At 45.8% G+C, this 22,725-nt stretch overlaps 1 protein-coding gene across 1 annotated transcript; it reads left to right on the top strand.

Annotated features, from left to right (window-relative positions):
* Nucleotides 1-9,220: 9,220 nt before the first annotated feature.
* Znf570 (zinc finger protein 570) lies at nt 9,221-14,186 on the top strand. The gene is made up of 2 exons (XM_028787700.1): nt 9,221-9,289; nt 12,847-14,186. The coding sequence occupies exons 1-2, from the start codon at nt 9,253-9,255 to the stop codon at nt 14,184-14,186; spliced, it is 1,377 nt and encodes a 458-aa protein (XP_028643533.1). The 5' UTR covers nt 9,221-9,252.
* Nucleotides 14,187-22,725: the final 8,539 nt, after the last annotated feature.

Here is a 22,725-nt window from a genome sequence, read left to right as displayed (position 1 = left end):
GCGGCTCGAGTAAGGGCGCGGCGCTGCGCTGCGGCAGGGGGATCGGCTTGGGCCTGGGCGGGTTTTGTAGCAGCGGCTTCTCCCACGGCCTAGCATTCACAGCCTGGGGGTGCAACTTGCAACTGAGAAGAATCCGAAAGGATCCGCTGCTTTCTTGCCTGGAACTACATTTCCCAGAGCCCTTCGCGGCCCGAGACCTGTGCTCACCCAAATGAAAAACTGGACCTTAACTCTGAGAATCTCAGGGTTGAGGAGTCTGACCTAGGAAGGAAGCACGGCTGAGTTTGTTTAGTTCCTTTGGATCAGGGCTGTCTCCGGCGATTGTCTACCTCTTTACGATGGGATGCGTCCCCAACATGTGTCCTCCGGAGTCACAAACTCTTGGTAGCAGGCAGAAGGAGGAGTTATGTGAATACGTGTGTCTGAGAGAACTAGACTATAGGCTCGGGGTGTGGAGTTTATGGAGTTAAGTAACCTTCAGGTTTAGTGACGTTTAAGACTGTGCGAATTTGCAACCACTTTTGTGACCGTGGTTCTCAACAACGTTTCATTGCGAAAGTCCAGTTTTGTCAGAAACATGCTTTTGTCTATACTTCGTAGACTCCTTGTTCTGACCGATGGTGTTAACTGGACTGATGACCTAGGATTGTACACGATTGCTGGGCAATGTCTGCATACTAACTAGATCCTAAAGAAACAGAGCCATTTCCTAGTCAGCTAGATCCTGGTACCCGTTAGCCGTTCTCTCTCCATCCTTCCCTTTTTATCCTCACATCGTTCGTTATTTAATAATCCAGTTATAGATGATATTGGGCGACTTTTCAGCTGCTTGCTACACATTGCACATCTCTGGAAAACGTCTATACAAAATCTTTACTCATTTTTAAAATTTGCCTTTGATTGTCTTATTAGCTGGAGTTTTTCATATATTTCAATCCTTAGCAGGAATTGGGCATGTAGCCAAGGCGATAGAGTGCTTGCTTTGTATGCATAAGACCTCGGGATCCATCAAAACAAAACAATTACCACTAGGGAGGGGGACTTTATTAGATATATGTTTTTTTTTAATATAAGCAAGGACTATTTATTTCACCACTTTCCATATCCCACTATAACAAGATGAGGAAGAACTCAAATGCATATGCAAATTTCAAGTTTAGCTCTTACTCTCAGGAAATGAAAGACAGGTCTGAAGCTGCCAAGTTAATCTGTAAACAGCCAGCCATGCTGAGACTCCAGTTTATTTATAGATATTACCTTAGAGTGGGAAGCAGGCAATGTGAAGGGTGGCAGTCATTGGGACATGTCACAGATGCCCTGAGCCAGCTATGTCAACACATGTTGCCAACACTGCCATGTCATGAACAACAAGTTCTTGAGAATTCTCATCACTGCTTTAGATATATGTTTTACAAATACTTTTCATCCATGCTGTAGGAGTAAGTTGCCTTTTTATTTTCTTGATAATATTCTTTAATGAAGAAGGTTGTTTTGTTGTTGTTGTTGTTTTTGGTTGGTTTTTTTTGTTTGTTTGTTTGTTTTGTTTCTCTGTATAGCCCTGGCTGTCCTGGAACTCACTCTGTAGACCAGGCTGGCCTCGAACTCAGAAATCCACCTGCCTCTGCCTCCCAAGTGCTGGGATTTTAAAGGGTTGTTGTTTTAAGGTTTATTTATTTCTACTTCATACATTTTGAGTATTTTGCCTGGAGTATGTGCGTGCAGTACAAGGAGAGACCAGAAGGGGGTATCCGATTCCCCGAAACCGGAGTGGCCAGAGCTTGTGAGCTACTCCCTGAGAGTTCTAGGACTGAAACACACACAGGTCCTCTTTGGGAGAGCAACGAGTACTCTTGACTCCTAAGCCATCTCTCCAGCCCCTTCTTTAGATAGTATAGTATACATAGTTTCTTTTTGTTTTCTTTTTTTCTTTCTTTCTTTTTTTCCTTCGAGACAGGGTTTCTCTGTGTAGCCCTGGCTGTCCTGGAACTCACTCTGTAGACCAGGCTGGCCTCGAACTCAGAAACACCCCTGCCTCTGCCTCCCAAGTGCTGGGATTAAAGGCATGTGCCACCACTGCCCACATAATTTCTTTATCATAGTATTTAAGCAACATTATTTTATTTCACACAGAGTATAGAACTCTAAGCAATAGTTTGTTTCTCCTTCTCTTGACTAGTATTGTTGCTGACAAATAAATTTCTTGAATTTGCCATGGCTCGACATGTAGGCCAGACTGGCCGGCCTCAAGCTCGGAGAAATCGGCCCGCTTCTGTTTCCACCTTTAACTTTTATTTTCTATCCATCCCAGCACCACAGATAGCCTATACAGTGTTGGCTTCTAGTCATTCACCACAGAGAAGAATTCCATACACAAACACATATCCGTTATTCCAATCCTTCGACATTTGTGGTACTCAATCCTATTGCATCCTCCACAGAGCTGTTTCTACCGCAGCACATTTAAACATCACGAATATCATAAATACTGTGAACACAATCACACAATCACACACGCGACTCCAGAAATGGTTGCCTAGCTCAGCACATCATGTTTTCCACAGTTACAATCAGAGAACTGTGTACACACGTACACACTCAAAGAGAGTTAGGTATTCTCAAAATCGTGAAATTTTTTCTGAAGAAAACTGCTGTGCTTAAATGAAGTACAGAGTCAGATGAAGACGATACGGAGGACGTGGCTGAGTGGCAGAGTGCTTGCGTGGCATGGTTAACGACCTGGGTTCCATCCCACAAAAAGATCTGTGAAGGGACTCGAGAAAAGGCTCAGCAGTTAACAGCACTCTGGGAACCGACGCCCTCCTCTGGCCTCTCCTGGCAACCAGGCATGCTTATGGTACGCATACATAGATGTGGGCAAAAATGCGCACATGCATGAAAAGGAAAAATAATTAAATATATTTTCAGTTTATTTTATGTGCATGGGTGTTCTGCTTGCGTGTGTGGTCTGCATACACGTGGTTTGGCGATGAGAAGAGACAGTAGGACTGAGACTTGTCAGTCTCGCTGAACTCCAGCGTGCTACGACCCCATTCTGTCCGGACTACATTTCCCAATGGCCCCAGCGGGAGCTGGGCTGTCGCCCCTTTGTGTCCTCCGGGAACCCGGGCAACAGAGGAGCTTCTTTCCCGCCCCCCTCCTATCCGGAGGCTAGATTCCAACTTAACCGCACCGGGTGTGGCAGCCGGACTGGAGCAGATTCCAGAGCCTTCAGGGAAGAAGCGAGATCTTCCCTCAGTTCGTTCTGACAGTTCGGAGTGGGCTGGGGAGTGGCCAGTCTCCCGGACTCTGGGCGTCCCTGGGAGTAAGACAGTGGTTGGTACAGTTCTGTGAGACTGTCACCCGATGTGCGAGTGAATCTATGCCTGGTACCTTTCTCTTTACCCCTTGTGCACGGTCGTGGAGCCTCTTTGTGACTAGAATGTGAGGCCGATAGTGATGCCAGCCGGTGACACCAGAGTGTCTGAAACTTGGAGGTGTAGGAGAGGGTAAACATCTGACACCGTGTACATCCGTGGCCTTTCACTGTGGCGTGTGTGTGACAGTGGCTGGTAATGTCGTTTTTTGAGACTCAAGTATGTGATGGTCCTGAAACTGTTACCCAGTGTCATTTCAAGGTAGCCGAGTGGTGATAGTATGCTCCCGAGTTTCTGAATCACTCTTCTATTGGAGAGAAGGATGGTTGAGTTAAGCTTATTTAATCTTGGTGACTTATTTATTCGAGGTGTATCTTTATCTAAACAATCACACGTCTCTTTATCTGCAAGCTCTGTAACTTTGATGCCCAAGTAATAAATTGGAAGTGACTTAAGCGTGGATTATATTGCATGCGAACAAATTGCTACGTCTCCATCAGCTCTGTTTACTTAAGGGAAGTTGCAGCAGGAGGAAGAAACATAGGATGGTAGGTAACGTGGATGCTGAGAGGAACGCCTAGTTTGTCCTGTTCTTTTCCCATCTCAGTTGGCTGGGATCGCCATTTCTGAGGAGGAGTTGAGAGGAAGAATGGCTGTTGGACTTCTTAAAGCCGTGTGCCAGGTGAGCTGGTGTACTCTCTCCCTTAATTACCTTCCCACCTTTCAGAGTGAGCTGACATTCTTCCCTGATGTTGAAAAGGTTTTGGGTATCCAGAATGTAGCTTCCAAAAGTCCTCCAGTGGGATTCCTAACTCATTCAGGGTAAGTGAATGGTTTACAGGACTTTACATATACCAATCCCTGGCTGTCTCACTTGATTTTATCTTAATTTCTTTCGCTCTGTGTGAAAGTCATTCAGTCAGCTCACTGCCTTAAAATTTTTTATTTTTTTTATTTTTTATTTTATTTTATTGGTTTTTTTCGAGACAGGGTTTCTCTGTGTAGCCCTGGCTGTCCTGAAACTCACTCTGTAGACCAGGCTGGCCTCGAACTCAGAAATCCACCTGCCTCTGCCTCCCAAGTGCTGGGATTAAAGGCGTGCGCCACCACCGCCCGACCCTTAAAATATTTTAAAACACAATTTGTAAATTTCTGTCTTTTTGAAAAGATTTTTTTTTAAAGATGTGTGTTTAATCTGTGTGAGTCACGTGACCTGACTGCTGGGACCTGAATTTGAATTTTCTGCAATAGCATAGCAACGCTCTGAACTATGAGCCAGCTCCCCAGCCCTATGTACACGTGAGATGTATGGTCTTACACATACTATGCCCTCTTCCTGCCATGCTAGTCACCTTATTTAAGATAAAGGCTAGCTTCATTCTAGATACTTGGCAAACATCACTCACGCAGTAACAAATTTTAAGAACCTGTTAACACCGAGAACCACAGATTTCGTTCTGGGCCCTTCCTCCTTTATTTATCTTGGCAGCTTTGGTAATCTCATCTTGTCTCAGGGCTTAAAACACTCTCTGTGCATCTAAACCTTTTCTTACCCTCCTTGGATACAGGGTCTTACTGTGTAGACCATGTAGGCCTTGAATTCACGAAATACCACCTGCCTCTGTCTCCTGAGTGCTGGCGTTAAAGGTGTACGTCACCCCACCCAGCTAGCTCTCATCCCTGAACGTGACTTTCATCGCTAACTGCTGACTGAACATGTTCATGTGGTTACAGACTAGCTATCTCAGATGCAAACCGTTGTCTTACACCTGAGTGAAATTCCAGAGTGGGAGGTGACGTGCTTTGATGCTCACCTGAGTAGGCTCTCTCTCACCGTGTGTAGTGTGGCTACAGTCTCCTAACGTGGCTCCCTGCTTCCGTTCTCTCGGCTTTTAATCTGCTTCATCCCGTCTGACAGTGTTAGGCTTCTTAAACTTGGACTTCTCCTGCCATCTACCATGCCCGGCTGCCTGCAACATTTTCATCACGGTTGGTTGGCTCTACGTGTGGAGAGGCTACGTACATTGTCATCATTTGTTAGGGGACAAATGAATTGTGAATTTGGGATTTAAGCCTTTTTTAAAAATGCAGCGCTGGCAATCAAACCCAGGGCCTTGGGCACGGGAGGCAAGCGCTCTAGCCATGGAGCTGCCTGCAGCCGACCCTGTGGTTAGGTTTTGTTGATCATATAGGCCAGCGAGAGGGTGAGGGCCAGAGGGACTGCACTTGCAGAGGTTTCCAGTCCCCATCAGGCAGCTTCCGATGGCCAGTACTCCAGCTCCAGGGGATTTCTGCCGCCCCCTTCTGGCCTCCACAGGTACCTGAACTCATGACCGCACTCAGGCGCACAGACACAATTAAAAATAAATCTTCAAAAAGGAATGGAAAAGTATGTGTGACTTATTGTTGTTGTTGTTGTCGTCGTCGTTGTTGTTGTTATTTTGGGTTTTTCACATAAAGAAACCTGGAGTGCAACTGAATCGTAGCTCAGCTCCAGATCTTTAAGAACTCTGCCCTGCCCCCTGGAGGCAGAAACAAAATTAGGACTGACGCTTCCATTTCTGTACACAAAAGCGATTGGCTCTGTCCAGTCTGTGCACAATTTTCAGAGCTGTGCCAAGTAACAGTGGGCCATTCCCTTCCCCTTGAGCATCTTAAAATGTTCATTCATTCATTCATTCATTCATTCATTCAAATTGTCCACTGAGTATCTGAATGCCTCATGAGCGCCTGTACTGTTGTACCACTGGGGACGGATCTGCCTAGAGAGTGCACGAAACCCTGAGTCTGAACCCAAGGACCTCATAAACTAGGGCTGAGAGTGCACACTTGTAATCCTAGCACTTGAGAGGCAAGAACTCCAGGTCATCAGGGATGGAGAGAATGTGGGGCCATCCTGGGATACATGAAACCCTGTTTCAAAAAATAAAATAAAATACATGGCTGAGGATATAGTCACTGATAGAGCCCTTGCTTAGCACGTGCAAAGGCCTGGGCTCAAACCTCGGCATGCCCACTTCTGGTTTGAGACTGGAGAGATAGCTCAGTGGTTAAGAGCATTTACTGGACTTGCAGAGGACTGCTGTTTAGTTCTCGGCACCCGTGTGATGGCTCACAACCATCTGGGACTCTAGTTCTAGGATATCGAACATTTTCTGGCCTCTGAGGGTTCTACATGCACATGGTGTGCAGACATGCATGCAGGCAAAACATTCCCACACATAAAGCATACATACATACATACATACATACATACATACATACATACAGCAAGAATAGCTAGGCCAGTAGGGAATTGAGGCAGGAGCACTGTTCAGAATGAGCTGAGGAATACAGAGGCCCTGAGAGGGAACATGGCTGATGCTTCTGGGGATGCGGTATCAGAGAGCACCCTCGTATTCCTAGTTGGATAGAAGAATGGTTGTTGAAGCTGATGCTTGAGGAGTGAAGTATTCTGTGCCTGGTGCTGAGTAGATGGGTGAACGTGGTGTGTGTGGGGGAGTTATTTCCTTTTCTTTCTTTCACTTCAGGAGCTGGTGACCTTCAGAGATGTGGCAATAGACTTCTCCCAAGAGGAATGGGATTGCCTGAGTTCTTCCCAAAGGCATTTGTACAGTCGTGTCATGTTGGAGAACTATAGAATCTTGGTGTCTCTGGGTGAGTGTGCTGGCTAGTTTTATGTCAACTTGACACAAGCTAAAGTCATCTGAGACACTGGGAACTTCAAGTAAGAATAAGAATAGGCAGTAGGCAAACATGTAGGATATTTTCTTAATTAGTGACTGATGGGGGAGGGCCCAGCCCATTATGGGTGGTGCTATCCCTGGGCTGATGGTCCTGGGTCCTGTAAGAAAGCAGGCTAAGGAAGCCACGGGGAGCAAGCCAGTAAGCAGCACTCCTCCATGGTCTCTGCATCAGCTCCTGCCTCCAGGTTCTCACCCTGTTTGAGCTCCTGTCCTGACTTCTTTCAGGATGGACTACAACGTGGAAGCATGAGCCAGATAAACTTTTTTCTCCCAGTCTTAGCTAGTGTCCTATCGCTGTGAAGAGACACCATGACCACAGTAACACTTACGAAGGAAAGCATTTAACTGGCTTACAGTTTCAGAGGTTCAGTCCATTGACATCATGGTAGCACACAGGCAGACATGGTGCTGGAGGAGTTGAGAGTCCTACATCTAGATCCACAGGCAGCAGGAAGAGAGAGATACTGGGCCTGGCTTGAGCTGCTGAAACCCCAAAGCCCATCCCCAGGGACACACTTCCTCCCATAAGGCCGCACTTCCTAATCCCTGTCAAGTAGCGCCACTCCCAGATGAACAAGCACTCACACATATGAGCCTCTGCGGCCATTCTTCCATCTACTACACTTCCCAAGGTGCTTTGGTCATGGTGCTTCATCACAGCAATAGTACCCCTAAGTAAGACAGTAAGGATATCTTCCCCTTGTAAAATGGGACTTTTATTCATGAGGGACTTTGTGACGGTCACTGTGAATATTTTGGTAGCATTGGCATAGTTTGGGTGAGTGTGTGCCATAGTGCAAAATCATGGAGAGGGGGTAGATAGGCCTATCATTGGCCAGTCCCTAGGAGTCAGGAGCCAGATCTCTATACGACACGTGTCCTGCTTTTTTAGCAAGCACCTTAACTTGTAGTCCATCTCACCAGCCCTTTTTATGTTTTTTTTGTTTGTCTGTTTGTTTGGTTTTTTGGTTTTTTTGAGACAGGGTTTCTCTGTGTAGCCCTGGCTGTCCTGGAACTCACTCTGTAGACCAGGCTGGCCTCGAGTTCAGAAATCTGCCTGCCTCTGCCTCCCAAGTGTTGGTATTAAAGGTGTGCAACACCACTGTCTGGCAGAGCAGCCAGTGTTCTTAACTGCTGAGCCATCTCTCCAGCCCTACCTTTTTTGAGACAGGATGTCTCATTGAACTTGGACCTCACTGATTCCTAGGCTGGCTGGCAAGTGAGCTCCAAGGGTCTGTCTGTCTCTGTCTCTCATGACTGTGATTACAGGTGTGCACCCCCATGCTTTTTACATGGGTACCTTTCTGACTAAGCCATTTCTTCTGCCCCAGATATTCTTTTATTACTAATTGTTTTTCATATAATATACTTTATGTTTTCCCTCCCTCAGTTCTTACCAAACTCTCCCATCTTCAATACCCAATCGACTTTATACTTTATCTCTTTTCAAAAAAAAAAAAATCTTTTTTTTTTTTTTTTTTTGTTTTTTGAGACAGGGTTTCTCTGTGTAGCCCTGGCTGTCCTGGAACTCACTCTGTAGACCAGGCTGGCCTCGAACTCAGAAATCCGCCTGCCTCTGCCTCCCAAGTGCTGGGATTAAAGGCGTGCACCACCACCGCCCGGCTCAAAAAAAAAAATCAAGAAACTAAGAACAACAACAACAAGAGTCACAAAAGCAAAATCAAAACAAGCAAAAGATCGGTGAGATGGGCTGGAGAGATGGCTCAGCGGTTAAGAGCTCTGCGTGCTCTTCCAGAGGTCCTGAGTTCAATTCCCAGCACCCACATGGTGGCTCACAACCATCTGTAATGGGATCTGATGCCTTCTTCCGATGTGTCTGAAGACAGCTACCGTGTACTCACATACATTAAATAAATAAATAAATAAATAAATAAATCTTAAAAAAATCAATAAGACAAAAAAAAAAGGCAAAAAGAAACAAAACTACATTTTGTAGTAAAAATTGCATTATTTTGTGTTGGCCAACTACCCCTGGGTATGGGGCCTGCCCTGAAGTGTGGTTGATACCAGACGCCCCCAGCGTAACTAAGTCATTTCTTTTCTCATTTACAGGCCTTTGCCTTTCTAAGCCAAGTGTAATATTCCTGTTGGAACAAGGGAAAGAGCCATGGATGGTGAAGACAGAGCTGATGGACAGTTTGTCCACAGGTGAGTGCAGAGGAAATAGACAGGCAGCAACCTCTGATGTGACCAGTCAACCCGACTCAAGAGAACGTCTCTTTGTCCTTTTGTGTGTCGTGTTCCCAGATGTCTTGGGCCTGAAAGAAATTGAGGCTCTAGGCTACCATCCTCATGGACTCCTGCTCCTTCCCTAATTCCCTTCTAGTTTTTAAATAGGCTTTTCCTGATTTGATGAACTCCAGACCCACCCAAGAGTCAATGAAGATTCAAATCCTGATTCTTACACGTAGTGAAATTCCACAAAAGTTGCTTAATCTCTTGTTTTGTCATACCTAGAATAATTCTCTTGAAGTATCTTGAGCCTTGTATGGTATGAACTCAGCGGCCATTCACTCCAATTTAGTGTTGGTGGTGTGTCTACAAATGCCTCGTCTTTCTCTGTCAATCAGTCCATCCTCTTTTGTCCCTCTAATCAATACTTTGTCAGTCCATCCTCTTCTGTCCCTCTAATCAATACCAACGTTACTAAGTTGCACTTCCCACACCGCTCCTACCTGTCTCCTCACCCCAAGGTACCACATGCCTGTTACACATGTGTACAGATAACCACACAGTTGGTAGGCTAGCAGCAGAAACAGCTCCAGAAGGCATGTATGAAGAGAAAACATGCCATAAAGGAAACCCAGAGGAAAGGCAGGAGACAGAGAGTTCTGGGTAGCGGGAAGATGCTGGGTTTAATGAAAGCAAAGGTAAGCAGCTAGTGAACATTGGGGAATCAACGGGGTGAAAGCTTAGGTTTGTGGTGTGGGAAGAGTTGCAGATCGGCCTAGGAAACCCTGAGGAGAAACGAAGGACTGCTTTGTTGTTGTAAATGCCTCTCCCAACCCCATATCCCAAACTGCCTGAGCCAGGCTTATTCCACATTCAGTTTTCTGAGAGGAAATTTTCACGGGTAACTGTGGCAGTAAATGATGCTGAGTTAAACTTAGTGCAGCATTCTTGAAAGGGTCACTCACATAAATAACCGTTGCCACATATACGGAGTTTAGAAATTATTTTACGTTTGAACTGTGTGTGTTACTTTTCTATTGCTCTGAAGAGACACACGATCAAGGCAACTTAGAAATGGAAGCAACAGTTTATTGAGGCTTACAATCTCAAAGGGGAAGTCCATCACCATCTTGGCAGGGTTCAAGGCAGCAGGCAGACAGGCACCGAGGCTGGAGAAGTAACTAATAGCTTACATCTGATCCACAAACAGGCAGACAGAGAGGGAGGGGGGAGGGGAAGAGGGAGGGGGAGGGGAGGGGAGGGGGAAGGGAAGTGAGGTAACTAGAGATAGTATGGGCTTTTGAAATATTAAACTCCTCCTCTGGTGATTAGTGATATACCTCTTCAAACAAGGCCATTCCTCCTAACCTTTCCCCAATAGTTCCACCAACTGGGCATCAAATATTCAAATATGTGAGGCTGTTGGGGCAATTCTCATTCAAACCACCACAATGGGGTGTGTGTGTGTGTGTGTGTGTACACGTGCTGGAGGAGGCCAGAGATGTTGCATCCCCTGGAGGTAGGACAGTAGTAATCCTGGATACGTGGAATCAGTCGTGGACTCTCTGAAAGAACAGTAAGTGCTCTTAATCAGCTGAGCCAACCCTCATCCCATATATGAAGTTTAAATAGAACAAAACGCCATTTAGTTACTTCTTTTTTTTTTTTTTTTTTTTTTTTTTGGTTTTTTGAGACAGGGTTTCTCTGTGTAGCCCTGGCTGTCCTGGAACTCACTCTGTAGACCAGGCTGGTCTCGAACTCAGAAATCCACCTGCCTCTGCCTCCCAAGTGCTGGGATTAAAGGCGTGCGCCACCACCGCCCGGCCATTTAGTTACTTCTTAAATTAATAAACAGTGCTGGACAGAGAGAACCAAATCTAGCAAGTTGTCTTCTAATGCCCACATGTCAAGTGGCATGGTCTTGTACACTCACACATACACAACATGTCGAGTGCCATGGGCTTGTACACACACACAAAATAGATTTTAAAATGTAATAAACTTCTTAAACAAGGTAAGAGAAAATTTTATCTGTTGATCATTCTGTAGAAATACAACTTATAACAAAGCAAAATGTAAAATAAGTAAATAAATCACCAATGCTGTGTTAGGACCTTGAGGACTGCCTGTCCACTCTCTTTTTTGCAGAACTTAGTACCTGCTGCCATGCAATGACATTTCCTTGTTAATTTTTGTCTCTTCAAAGAAAATAAGGTCAATGAAGGCAGGTGATCACTGTCTCCTGATTCTAAAATCATCCATAAGAACATCGGATATAAGACAGTTATTTTTCAGTGAGTGTTCTTTGTAGCAGGATACTTATTCTGCTACATTGTATTTGCAGTGGAGCTCAGTGATTAGGCAGTAGAAGAGGAGGTGGAGCTGGGAGAGAAAGAGAGGAAGGGGAGGGGAGAAAGAGAGGAAGGGGAGGAGAAGAAGGAGGCTAGCAGCCATGGAGAACCATGGATGGGTGGAAAGCTGTCCTGGGTAGCAACTTCTATGAAAAGGTTAGCTATTGGGTAACAACTCTAATTGTGTGGGCATCTTGTTGATTGAGCATTTCTAAATATATAAATCCTTTAGATAATCATTAAGCTTTAAGAGTCTCATTTCAACCAGATACTGTGAGGAAGGCAGACATTGTCTGGGGTTCAGCCAAGCTTTGTGGGTGCAGTGTGGGGGACTGGCGGAGCCATCCCCCATGCTGGTGTCTCGGGTGCCAGGGCCTGCACATCTAGCTAGCAGGAGCCCCAGTCAGAGCGGAGGAGCAGTGGGAACACGGTGGTTGCCTGGGAACACGGTGGCTGCCCAGGAACAAGCGGGACTGGGTACCATTCTCTAAATATCCCTCCTATAGTTCTTGAATGAAATGGTTATTATTTCAGTTTTACTTACAGCCAAGTCCAGTCACAGCCAGAGTTCTTTCTCGCCTGTGACAACTCTTACTGGTTTTCTTTTTCTTTTTTTGTTTTTGGTTTTTCGAGACAGGGTTTCTCTGTGTAGCCCTGGCTGTCCTGGAACTCACTCTGTAGACCAGGCTGGCCTCGAACACAGAAATCCGCCTGCCTCTGCCTCCCATGTGCTGGGATTAAAGGCGTGCGCCACCACCGCCCGGCTCTTACTGGTTTTCATAAAGCTCTTTTTAAAAAAAAAAGATTTATTTATTTATTAATTTATTTAATGTATATGAATACACTATTGCTCTCTTCAGACACACCAGAAGAAGGCCTCAGATCCCATTACAGATGGTTATGAGCCACCATGTGGTTGCTGGGAATTGAACTCAGGACCTCTGGAAGATCAGTCAGTGCTCTTAACCACTGAGCCATCTCTCCAGCCCCTTTCATAAAGTTCTAATCATTCCCCCTGTGATCCCAGCTCTCAGTTTATTATACTCCTCAGAGCTTTGCAAGTCAGTGTTCTGTTGGGTTTTGTTTGGTGCTACGTTTACCTACTTCTATTCACAGGTACACTCTCATGACCATGTTTTCTGGATACATAATAAAGAAGGCACTTTCTATTATTACTTTTAGGCTGGGAGTCTGTATGTGAGACTGAAGAACTAATCCCAAAGCAGGAACTCTATGAAGAACAGTCATCCGGAAAGACAGTCGAAGAACTTAGAAGTCTTGGCCTGGAGTATCCCAGTTTGGTGGGAGGATGGAGCTGGGGACATCATTTCAAGAGGCAATTTGGGAATTTAAAGGCTTGTCTCAAGGAAGAGAACATCGCTTTTGGAGCTTTCATTGATAACAGGTCTTGGGGAAGTTTCCGCCAGAACACCTTACTTGGTACACGACAGGCAAGCCCAGAGGAAGAGAAGGTGTACAAAGAAGGCACACACCAGAAGAGCTGGAGCAAAAGCTTGAAGCCTCTTAAGCCCCAGAGCGTCTGCACAGAGAGGAAACTTCTGAAATGCAGCGGCTGTGAGAAGGCTTTTAGCCAGAGCTCATCCCTTACTCTTCATCAGAGAATCCACACTGGAGAGAAACCCTATGCCTGCAGAGACTGTGGGAAAGCCTTCAGCCAGAGATCCAACCTTGTCCAGCATCACAGGATCCACACCGGAGAGAAACCCTACGCGTGTAAGGAGTGTGGGAAGGCCTTCAGCCAGAACGCACATCTAGTTCAGCACCTGCGAGTTCACACCGGAGAAAAGCCTTACGGCTGTAAGGTGTGCGGGAAGGCCTTCAGCCAGTTTGCCTACCTCGCTCAGCACCAGAGAGTTCACACTGGAGAGAAGCCCTATGAATGTATCGAATGTGGGAAAGCTTTTAGCAATAGGTCATCCGTTGCTCAACACCAGAGAGTTCACACCGGAGAGAAACCTTATGAGTGCAGGGTCTGTGGGAAAGCCTTTAGCCTTCGTGCATATCTTACTGTGCATCAGAGAATTCACACAGGGGAGAGGCCCTATGAATGTAAGGAGTGTGGGAAGGCCTTCAGCCAAAACTCCCACCTCGCTCAACATCAGAGAATTCATACCGGAGAAAAACCATATAAGTGCCAGCAATGTAGGAAGGCCTTCAGCCATATGGCCTACCTCGCTCAGCATCAGCGAGTTCACACCGGGGAGAAGCCCTACGAGTGTGTTAAGTGTGGGAAGGCCTTCAGCAATGACTCATCCCTTACTCAGCACCAGAGAGTTCACACCGGGGAGAAGCCCTATGAGTGTGACGTGTGTGGGAAGGCCTTCGGTTACTGTGGCTCCCTTGTCCAACACCAGAGAATCCACACAGGAGAGAGACCCTACGAGTGTAAGGAGTGCAAGAAAACCTTCAGGCAGCACGCACATCTCGCTCACCACCAGAGAATTCACGACGTCGGGGAGTCACACTTACCACCCAATCCCAGCAACCACCAAGTCCTATAAACCCCGTCTCCTAAGTAGTCCTGGGACTTATGTTCTTTTCTCTGTCTTTAATGTTGATTACTTCTATACAGTTCTCATGGGTTTTCTAGTGTCTATTATTACTGTCTTCAAATCTATTTCCCGTAATATGCACAAAGTTATTTCACTTTGAGGTGGGATCTTGTGTTGAACAAGCTGGCCTTAGACTCACATTAACAAAAGAGAAAACCCAGTGTTGGGCCATAGAAATGACAATACCAAAATCCTGCCAGCGCTTAGCTCTCTGCCGGTACAGAAATAACAATTGAAAATACAGAGACACAATTTCATACGGTTTGAGGTCACCCCAACGGATCCAAAAGGGGAAGAAAAGTATTTAAAAATAAGAAAATCTAGCCAGTGCTTGTGGGTGTCTGGGTTGGCGCTTATTCTACATCTTTCTAACCTTTCATAGTAAAGAATAAATGGTACTTCCCTGGTGTTTGGTTTTATCAGTTGCTTCCTTGCTCCGGCCGTGTCATGGCTATCCTCACACCATTTCCTTCAGAAAAGAAGCTCACATCACCCTCCAGCGGCAACTACTGTTGACAGCTGAAACTCGGACTGTAACAGCGGCGGCAGAGCCATAGTAACAGCTGTGTTCAAGCTCCGACACTGCCCCGCCCCCACATCTCACCCCTCACTGCCCACTCCCACTGGATCCCCACGAAAAAAAGGCGGTTCTCTCTTATTTGAGCGTTCTGAGAGTTATTCAAGGTTGGCTCTGCTCTGTAATTCAGAGGCTAAAACAGAAGGGTTGCCACAAGTCTGAGGGTAGTCTGGGTCACCTAGCAGGCAAGCCAGGGCTGTATAGCAAGGTCTGGTCCTCTGCTTTAAAGGACAAAGGAGAAGGCCGTGCTGCTCATTATTCTGCTCTCTGCTTCCCCTCGGGATACCGTCTACCCAAACCTGAGACTTGTGTGATGGAGGCAGGAAGGAACGCGAGGACAGTTTTAGGAGCTGAATGTGCCACGCTCAGGCCAAGTTCACCAGCTCTGCACAATGTTCAGGATTGACGTTGCAACTGGAAGTGGGTGTTCCTGCCCGTCTCCAGCCTTTACTCTTCCTGGCTTTGTCACTCATGAACTTGATCTGCCTTAATTTTTTTTTTTTTTTTGGTTTTTTGAGACAGAGTTTCTCTGTGTAGCCCTGGCTGTCCTGGAACTCACTCTGTAAACCAGACTGGCCTCGAACTCAGAAATCCTCCTGTCTCTGCCTCCCAAGTGCTGGGATTAAAGGAGTGTGCCACCACTGCCCTGCTGCCTTGATAATTTTTAACTTATGAAGGGAAAAACCTCTTTTTGATCAATTCCACCGATGTTTCCTTCCCTATGCTTAGCCTCATGGCTAAGCAACAGTGGTTATGGGGGTGATAGGTTCCACTCTTTCTTTGTACATGGTAATGTCTTGGCTTCCGTATCCAGTCGTCTGGCTGTATGGCCCACCTATGAGATGATACACCCGGTGGCTATCCTTAATGCGTCCAGTCACTCTTTTCCTTGGGCTTAAGTTGGGTGGTTTCACTGAGTCTCATACAGTTTACAGTTAAACTATTGCTCCAGCTTGGTGTACTGGGACTGGGATTCCAGATATGGGGGTGGGTGTGGGATGGGGGGTATACCTGTAATCCTAGCCCTTTGAAAGTGGAGCATAGAGACCAAGAGGTTGAGGCCAGCCTGGATTGTACTGTATCCTGCTTAAAATGAACAAAAAGCAATGCATTAAAAAAAAAAAACCTAAAACCATATGTTGACCAACGTCACCCTCCTGGCTGTTGGTGCCACTATGTTGTTCTTGGAGAAAGGAGCGTGGCTTCCTACAATTTAAGAGTAGCTGTGTTTGGAGTTTCAGGGGCACCTACTTTTCTTGCTCTACAATAGCCAAATCCCCTGGCCTAGCAAAGGATTTGTTGTACGCCACAGATTTGAACACTCCCATCAGGTGGCCGCCAAGCGGGCACAGCCATCATGCCTTCATTTAAAAAAAAAAAAAGAAAAAAAAAAAGCACAGAATGCCCAGAATCCACTGGAAAGCTTCAGAGTGCTGGCTGACAACCTCAAAGTCGCGACTGAGTCTGCGCACAGACCCTTGCGATGGGAAGAACTTACACCAGACCGGAAGCTGAGCCGCAAGCCGATTGATTTGGGCTTAAAGAGCCCAATCCAGGGTAAATAGGAATGTTTAGTGGATGGAAGCAGTCCAGCCTTAGGACCTGTATTGAATCCTGACCTGGGACTATGGTGGCCCACCTGGGTCAGTTATGGGGACACAAAATGCCAGTGTCGGGGAGAGCAACAGTTGTGTACCTGGGGGTCTTATCTGGGTGCAGGGTCCATTTTGACGGGCATGATTTGTATGGATTAGAGGCAGATGCTCTGTAAATTGTGAGTATGTGGGTAGAAGAGGCATTTTTCAGTTCCACTTGCAGAATAAATAAGAAATGAGACTTCTATAAAGTTTAAAGCTTTAGACCTTTTGGCAGGGGCAGTCTTTCATCTAGCTTCTAATTTAACCTGACTTCTCAGCTCTTTACCTCTCTGTTTCAGTCTGGTCTCTCTTCTGTTCCCTCTGCTTACTGCCCTTCCTGTCTCTCTGCCTGCCCGGAGGTTCTGACCCTTATTTCCTGCCACCTCTACCTTTATTATAACCAATTAGCAGTAAGACAACACCTGGGCCATCTCTTCGGTTGCCTAAGGCATTGAGAGCTGTGTGACCTTCATGTTTTGGGCAGGTGTGGAAGGACAAGCATTTACAAATAGAAAGCCCGGTGATGGGCATAGAAATGCCAGTACCCCAATCCTGCCAGCCCAGGGTCCGTTTCCAGCGCTCACATGGTGGCTCACAACCATCTGTAGCTCCAGCTCCTGGAGGGGTGTGTCTGACGCCCTCTTCTGGCCTCTGTGAGCAGCATACATACATAGGCAAAATGTTCATGTACAGCAAGTAAGTCTTGAATGTTGAATTAATAGTCATGAAGATGGTTAAAGCAAGGAAGTGATAGACAGGGCCACACACAGAGAACCCTGTCTCAAACAACAATCCCCTCCCCCACAGAAAAGACTGCGACAAGATTACAAAGGATCCTAACCCTTCTCCTAATGAAAGTGTACAATATTTTTAAAATCATCATCATCTCTTTTGAGATATCATTATATAGCCCTGGATGGCCTAGAACTTGCTATGTAAATCAGGCTAGTCTCAAAAGGCATATACCACATGCCTAAACAAATATTCTTTTTTTAATTTCTTTTCGGTTTTTTGAGACAGGGTTTCTCTGTGTAGCCCTGGCTGTCCTGGAATTCACTCTGTAGACCAGGCTCGCTTCGAACTCAGAAATCCTCCTGCCTCTGCCTCCCAAGTGCTGGGATTAAAGGCGTGTGCCACTACTGCTTGGCTTGGTTTTTTTTTTTTTTTTTTGGTTCAAATATTCTTTTTTAAAGAACATACGTATAGACAAGTATTATTACCTTTTTTGTCGGTGGTTAGGTTTTTTACTTCTGGAGTTATTAGATGTTCTTTAGTTTTAATTGATTTGCAGACAGAGTCTTATTTGGGTTTCTTATTTGAGCCAAGATCTAGCTCTCGCTGCCCTGATTCTTGCTACATAGCTCAGACATGGATCTCACGGCAATCCTCCAGCCTTGACCTCCTGAGTCTTAGAATTATAGGCATTGGCCCAAGTGTGCTTATATTTCTTTTTTCTTGCTGTTCTTTGTTCTGACAGTGCTTCACTCCGCGTAGCCTTGGGTGATCTGATCTCACAGAGAACCACCTGCCTCCGCCTCCCAAGGGCTGGGATTGAAGACTTGCTTTACCACACCCTGCTCAAACCTGTACATCTTAAATACACAAGTTGTGTTCACTTTGCAAGCAAGCACGGGTACAGAGGTTAGCGTGGCCCGTCCACAAACACAGCATGAAAATTCATAAAGCAGTTCATATTTTTAAGGCTGAGCCCATTAATATTTTATCATGGAAAGAAAGGGACCCCTAAGGCCCCAACCCTCCCCGAGAGACTCTTTCTTCATTGGCAATTAACAGTCGTTGAAGAAGACGGAGCATAATGGCTGTCCCTGGTTGTCAACTTGCCTCTATCTGGAATGAACTCCAATCAAGAACTGGAAGGCTCACCTGTGATCCAGATCGTCAGGCTGGAAGATGTAAATTTCTCACCTGGATCTTGGCATGGAGATCTTGAGGCACAGAGGCCATGAAAAGCTTAGGCCCAGGCAAGGTAGTACATGCCTTTAACCCCAGGAGATTAAGGCAAGGAGATTTCTGAGTTCAAAGTCAGCCTGGGATAAATCAAGTCCCATATCCAGGCGTGATGGTTCACACCTTTAATCTGGGCCGCACCTTCTTCTGCACACCTACAGAAGGACACTGGAAGAAGAAAGATACTCTCTTCTTTGCCTGATTGCATTTCCTTGCCAGCACATCTGTTGGAACCTTCTACAGTAGACCAGCTGAAACAACTAACCTCGTGGGACTGAGACTCTTGGCCTTCCCATTCACATCTGACCATTGTTGGGTTAGTTGGACTACAGACTGTAATTCCCTCAGTACAGAGAGACATTCCATAAGTTCTGTGACTCTAGAGAACCCCGATTAATCCAGGGAGTGGTCTTCTTCAGTGGTGCAGCCACATAGCTTCAATTCTCTCCAGTCCGCTTAGACTTACATTATTCCACTTGCTATAGGGTTGCAAGAACTCACTCACAAGATGGGTACATACTGTTACTCTGTCAGCTGCTTGGTTTGCAGTGTACTAAACTTTTTTTCTTAAAACAACAACAACAGGGGGCTGGTGAGATGGCTCGGCGGTTAAGAGCACTGGCTGCTCTTCCAGAGGTCCTGGGTTCAGTTCCCAGCAACCACATGGTGGCTCACAACCATCTGTAATGGGACCCGATGCCCTCTTCTGGTGTGTCTGAAGACAGCTACAGTGTACTCACATACATGAAATAAAATCTTTAAACAACAACAACAACAACAACAACCCCTCATCGCGGCCTTCCAGAACAGCATTGGTCCACCTCATGGGACATTACTCAGTCATGTAATGGCTTACAGTCTCTATATACTTACTCTCCTGCTGTTACTGAATAACTTGTGACCTTTAAAATCGCAGTTTTGGGGGGTCTGGAGAAATGGCTTTAGAGCTAAGAGCATATACTATGTTTGCAGAGGACCCAAGTTTTGTTCTTGGTACGTGTGCTGGATAGTTCAAAGCTGCCTGCAACTCCAACTCCCGAGGAATCTGATGCCCCTTGGTTCCTTGGGCATGGACACTCAAGTACACATACCCACATGAGACACAGATACATAATTACAAATGATAAAACCGGGGCTGGAGAGATGGCTCAGAGGTTAAGAGCACTGACTGCTCTTCCAAAGGTCCTGAGTTCAATTCCCAGCAAGCACATGGTGGCTCACAACCATCTGTAATGAGATCCAGTGGCCTCTTCTGGTGTGTCTGAAGACAGCTATAGTGTACTCACATACATAAAATAAATACATCTTAAAAAAACAAAAAAAAATGATAAAACCAAATCTTAAATAGTCAGTTTTGTTTCCGTGCTTTCTCTAACATAGATTTCCTGCAGGAGAGTCAGCCTATGCATCTGGCTGCAGAAAACACAAACAAGGCACAGATCCTTTTTGTACAGTGAGTTTGGGAGTCATTTGGTGAAAAGTCACATGTTAATGTACATGGTCAGATGCACACAGGAGAAAGACCTTACTGTTGTAGAGAATGTGAAAAACACTTAAAAAGACATTTCTCTGCTGGGCAGTGGTGGTGCACGCCTTTGATCCCAGCAATTGGGAGGCAGAGGCAGGCAGATTTCTGAGTTCGAGGCCAGCCTGGTCTACAGAGTGAGTTCTAGGACAGCCAGGGCTACACAGAGAAACCCTGTCTCAAAAAAACAAAACAAAACAAACAAACAAAAAAAAGCCATGTCTCAAGAAACATCGGACTATTAAATTTAATATTTACTGCACACACATGTGGCACACACACAGACACACATCATACATACACAGAAATATTTTTTTAAAGGTAAGGAGTGGATTTTCTTTCTTTTTTTTTTTTTTTTCGGTTTTTCGAGACAGGGTTTCTCTGTGTAGCCCTGGCTGTCCTGGAACTCACTCTGTAGACCAGGCTGGCCTCCAACTCAGAAATCCACCTGCCTCTGGCTCCCAAGTGCTGGGATTAAAGGCGTGCGCCACCACCACCCGGCAGAAATTAAGTTTTTATGACTCCCAGTACCAGCCGACTATAAAGGCCGTGAGAAAGTGAGAAAGGAGAAGCAGGTCACTGAGCCGGATACTTCCTACTTCATGTCACTGGCAAAGTGGGCTCTAGTGCTTATACATAGACACACCCCTTTGTTCTTAGGAGACGCGTTGTCTGGTAAATAATATCCCAGCCCTTCATTGTTCAGTCCGTCCGGCAGAGCTCGATACTCCATCCCCTCTGCACTGTGAAAGCTCGTGAACCATTTCAGGGATCACTTCCCTCCTGGGGTGTGTCCATCCTCTTCTCTCATCCCGTCCAGAAAGCCTGGACCCTGCTCAGATGAGTTTATATAAGGATGTCATGTTGGAGAACTTCAGATACCTTCTTTCAGTGGCTAAGGACAACCACCCTCTGATATTCAGATTGTCCTTGCTGCCACCGCCCAGCTAACACACCTGAGACTTATGCTCATGTTTTGGAGCCCGAGTCCCAAGAAGGCGCTGGTATAGTGCCAGGAAAATGTTAGTGATCCCCCAAAACTGGACAGGAGCCATTTCCTGAATTTTATAATTTTATAATTTTATGGTGGCAGAAATGTCTACAATATCCATACTAGTGACTAACCCATTGATTTCAGGCATTTTGCTAGGCAATATCGTCAACAATGTTTTCTGATGCCCTTTCCCCCTTCGGATACTTTGACTACTTCATCTCTTTCATTTTGCTGTCCTGTTGTTGTAGCTGTCACAGTGAAACTGCAATCTCAAGTGCAGTCATGCGTTGCTGGGCAACAAGGATGTGTTCTGAGCAACATGTTTCTAGGTGGTTTCATTGTACACCACCATTGATCGTACTTTCTTTCTTTTTCTTTTTTTTGGGGGGGGGTTTGGTTTTTTTGAGACAGGGTTTCTCTGTGTAGCCCTGGCTGTCCTGGAACTCACTCTGTAGACCAGGCTAGTCTCGAACTCTCGAACTCAGAAATCCGCCTGCCTCTGCCTCCCAAGTGTGACCATACTTTCATAAACCTAGATGGTCTACCTATTGTACACACGGCATTGTATAGCTTATTGTTCTTAAGCTACACATGTATACTGTAGTTGTAAGGACCAATGAGACCGCTTCCACGGGAGTGGGATTTACTAAAGATGGAGGGTGAGAGAGACAGAGGGAGACAGAAGATGGCAGAGCGGAAAGAGAAGAGGTCGGGGAAGCTCCACCTATTTCTATGGATGAGGATGATGACATAGTTCCTGTAGCCAGGTGGAACTGTGGGAGTGTCTCCCTGGTGGCCTCGGCAACGATGCAACGCCACTGAGTTTGGACCTATACCAACAGTAGTTACTATACTGAAAACTATAGGCAATTTCAACACAATAGTCTCTGTTGGTAAACATGGAAAATATATAGGAAAAATATTAGGGAAGTGGATTTTTCGGCTCTATTTTAATTTAATGGGACCAACTTTGTACAGGAGGTCAGTCATTGGCCATAACTTCGTGATGCGGTGCACTGCTGCATAGCGCTTCCAGGTGAATTGTCCTAATCAATCACTGAATCTAAGGATGGGAGGCCCTCAGTTTGCGGCTGGCTATGTTACAGCCAGATCCGAGGGTCTCCAAAGACCACCAGGTATCAAACTCATATGCAAAAGCAAAGAGTCAGTATGGTATTCATGCTCAGGCCCAGACCCTCAGGCCCTCAGGCCCCTCTGATGCAGTGACCCTGAGCATTTTAAGGTTCAGCCTTTTCACTGTGGTTACAGCAGGGTGAGGGGCTTATCAACTTGGCAGTCACATGATTGGCTAACAGGGATTTCAGTTGGCTTAAGCAATCTATTTATATCTATCTGCAGCCTCTGGAATGTTAGGTATTTTCCTGCTGGTGGCCTGTGTCTAGGGTAGTTCCTTCCAGGAATAGTTTGTGTTTTTTTTTTTCCCAGTAGTTAAGAGTTTAACCTGAGAATAGAGCCTAGTATATAAAATGAAGGCCTGGTTGAATAGAGTCTGTCTTGTCAAGTTGGGGCCCTTCAGCTGAGAAGTGTAGTAATTTGGAGACACCAAACTGTGTTTGCTGTCTGACCCAAGACACAAGGCTGCTGTCTGAAGTTAGAGCAGTCTTCCGGGACAGAGGTTCTTAACCTGTGGGTCTGTACTAACTCAGGATAAGATTGAACTGTAGCACATCTAGATGGTGATGAAGAATTAGTTGTTGTTTTTGGAGAGGACACACAGTCCCAGCTCACCGGAGAAACCAAGTTAATTCTCCTTCAGCTTAGGTAGA

Source organism: Grammomys surdaster, unplaced genomic scaffold (genome assembly GCF_004785775.1).
Source record: "Grammomys surdaster isolate TR1022 unplaced genomic scaffold, NIH_TR_1.0 125671, whole genome shotgun sequence".
Lineage (NCBI taxonomy): Eukaryota > Metazoa > Chordata > Mammalia > Rodentia > Muridae > Grammomys > Grammomys surdaster.
This window is presented reverse-complemented; position numbering and strand designations above follow the sequence as displayed.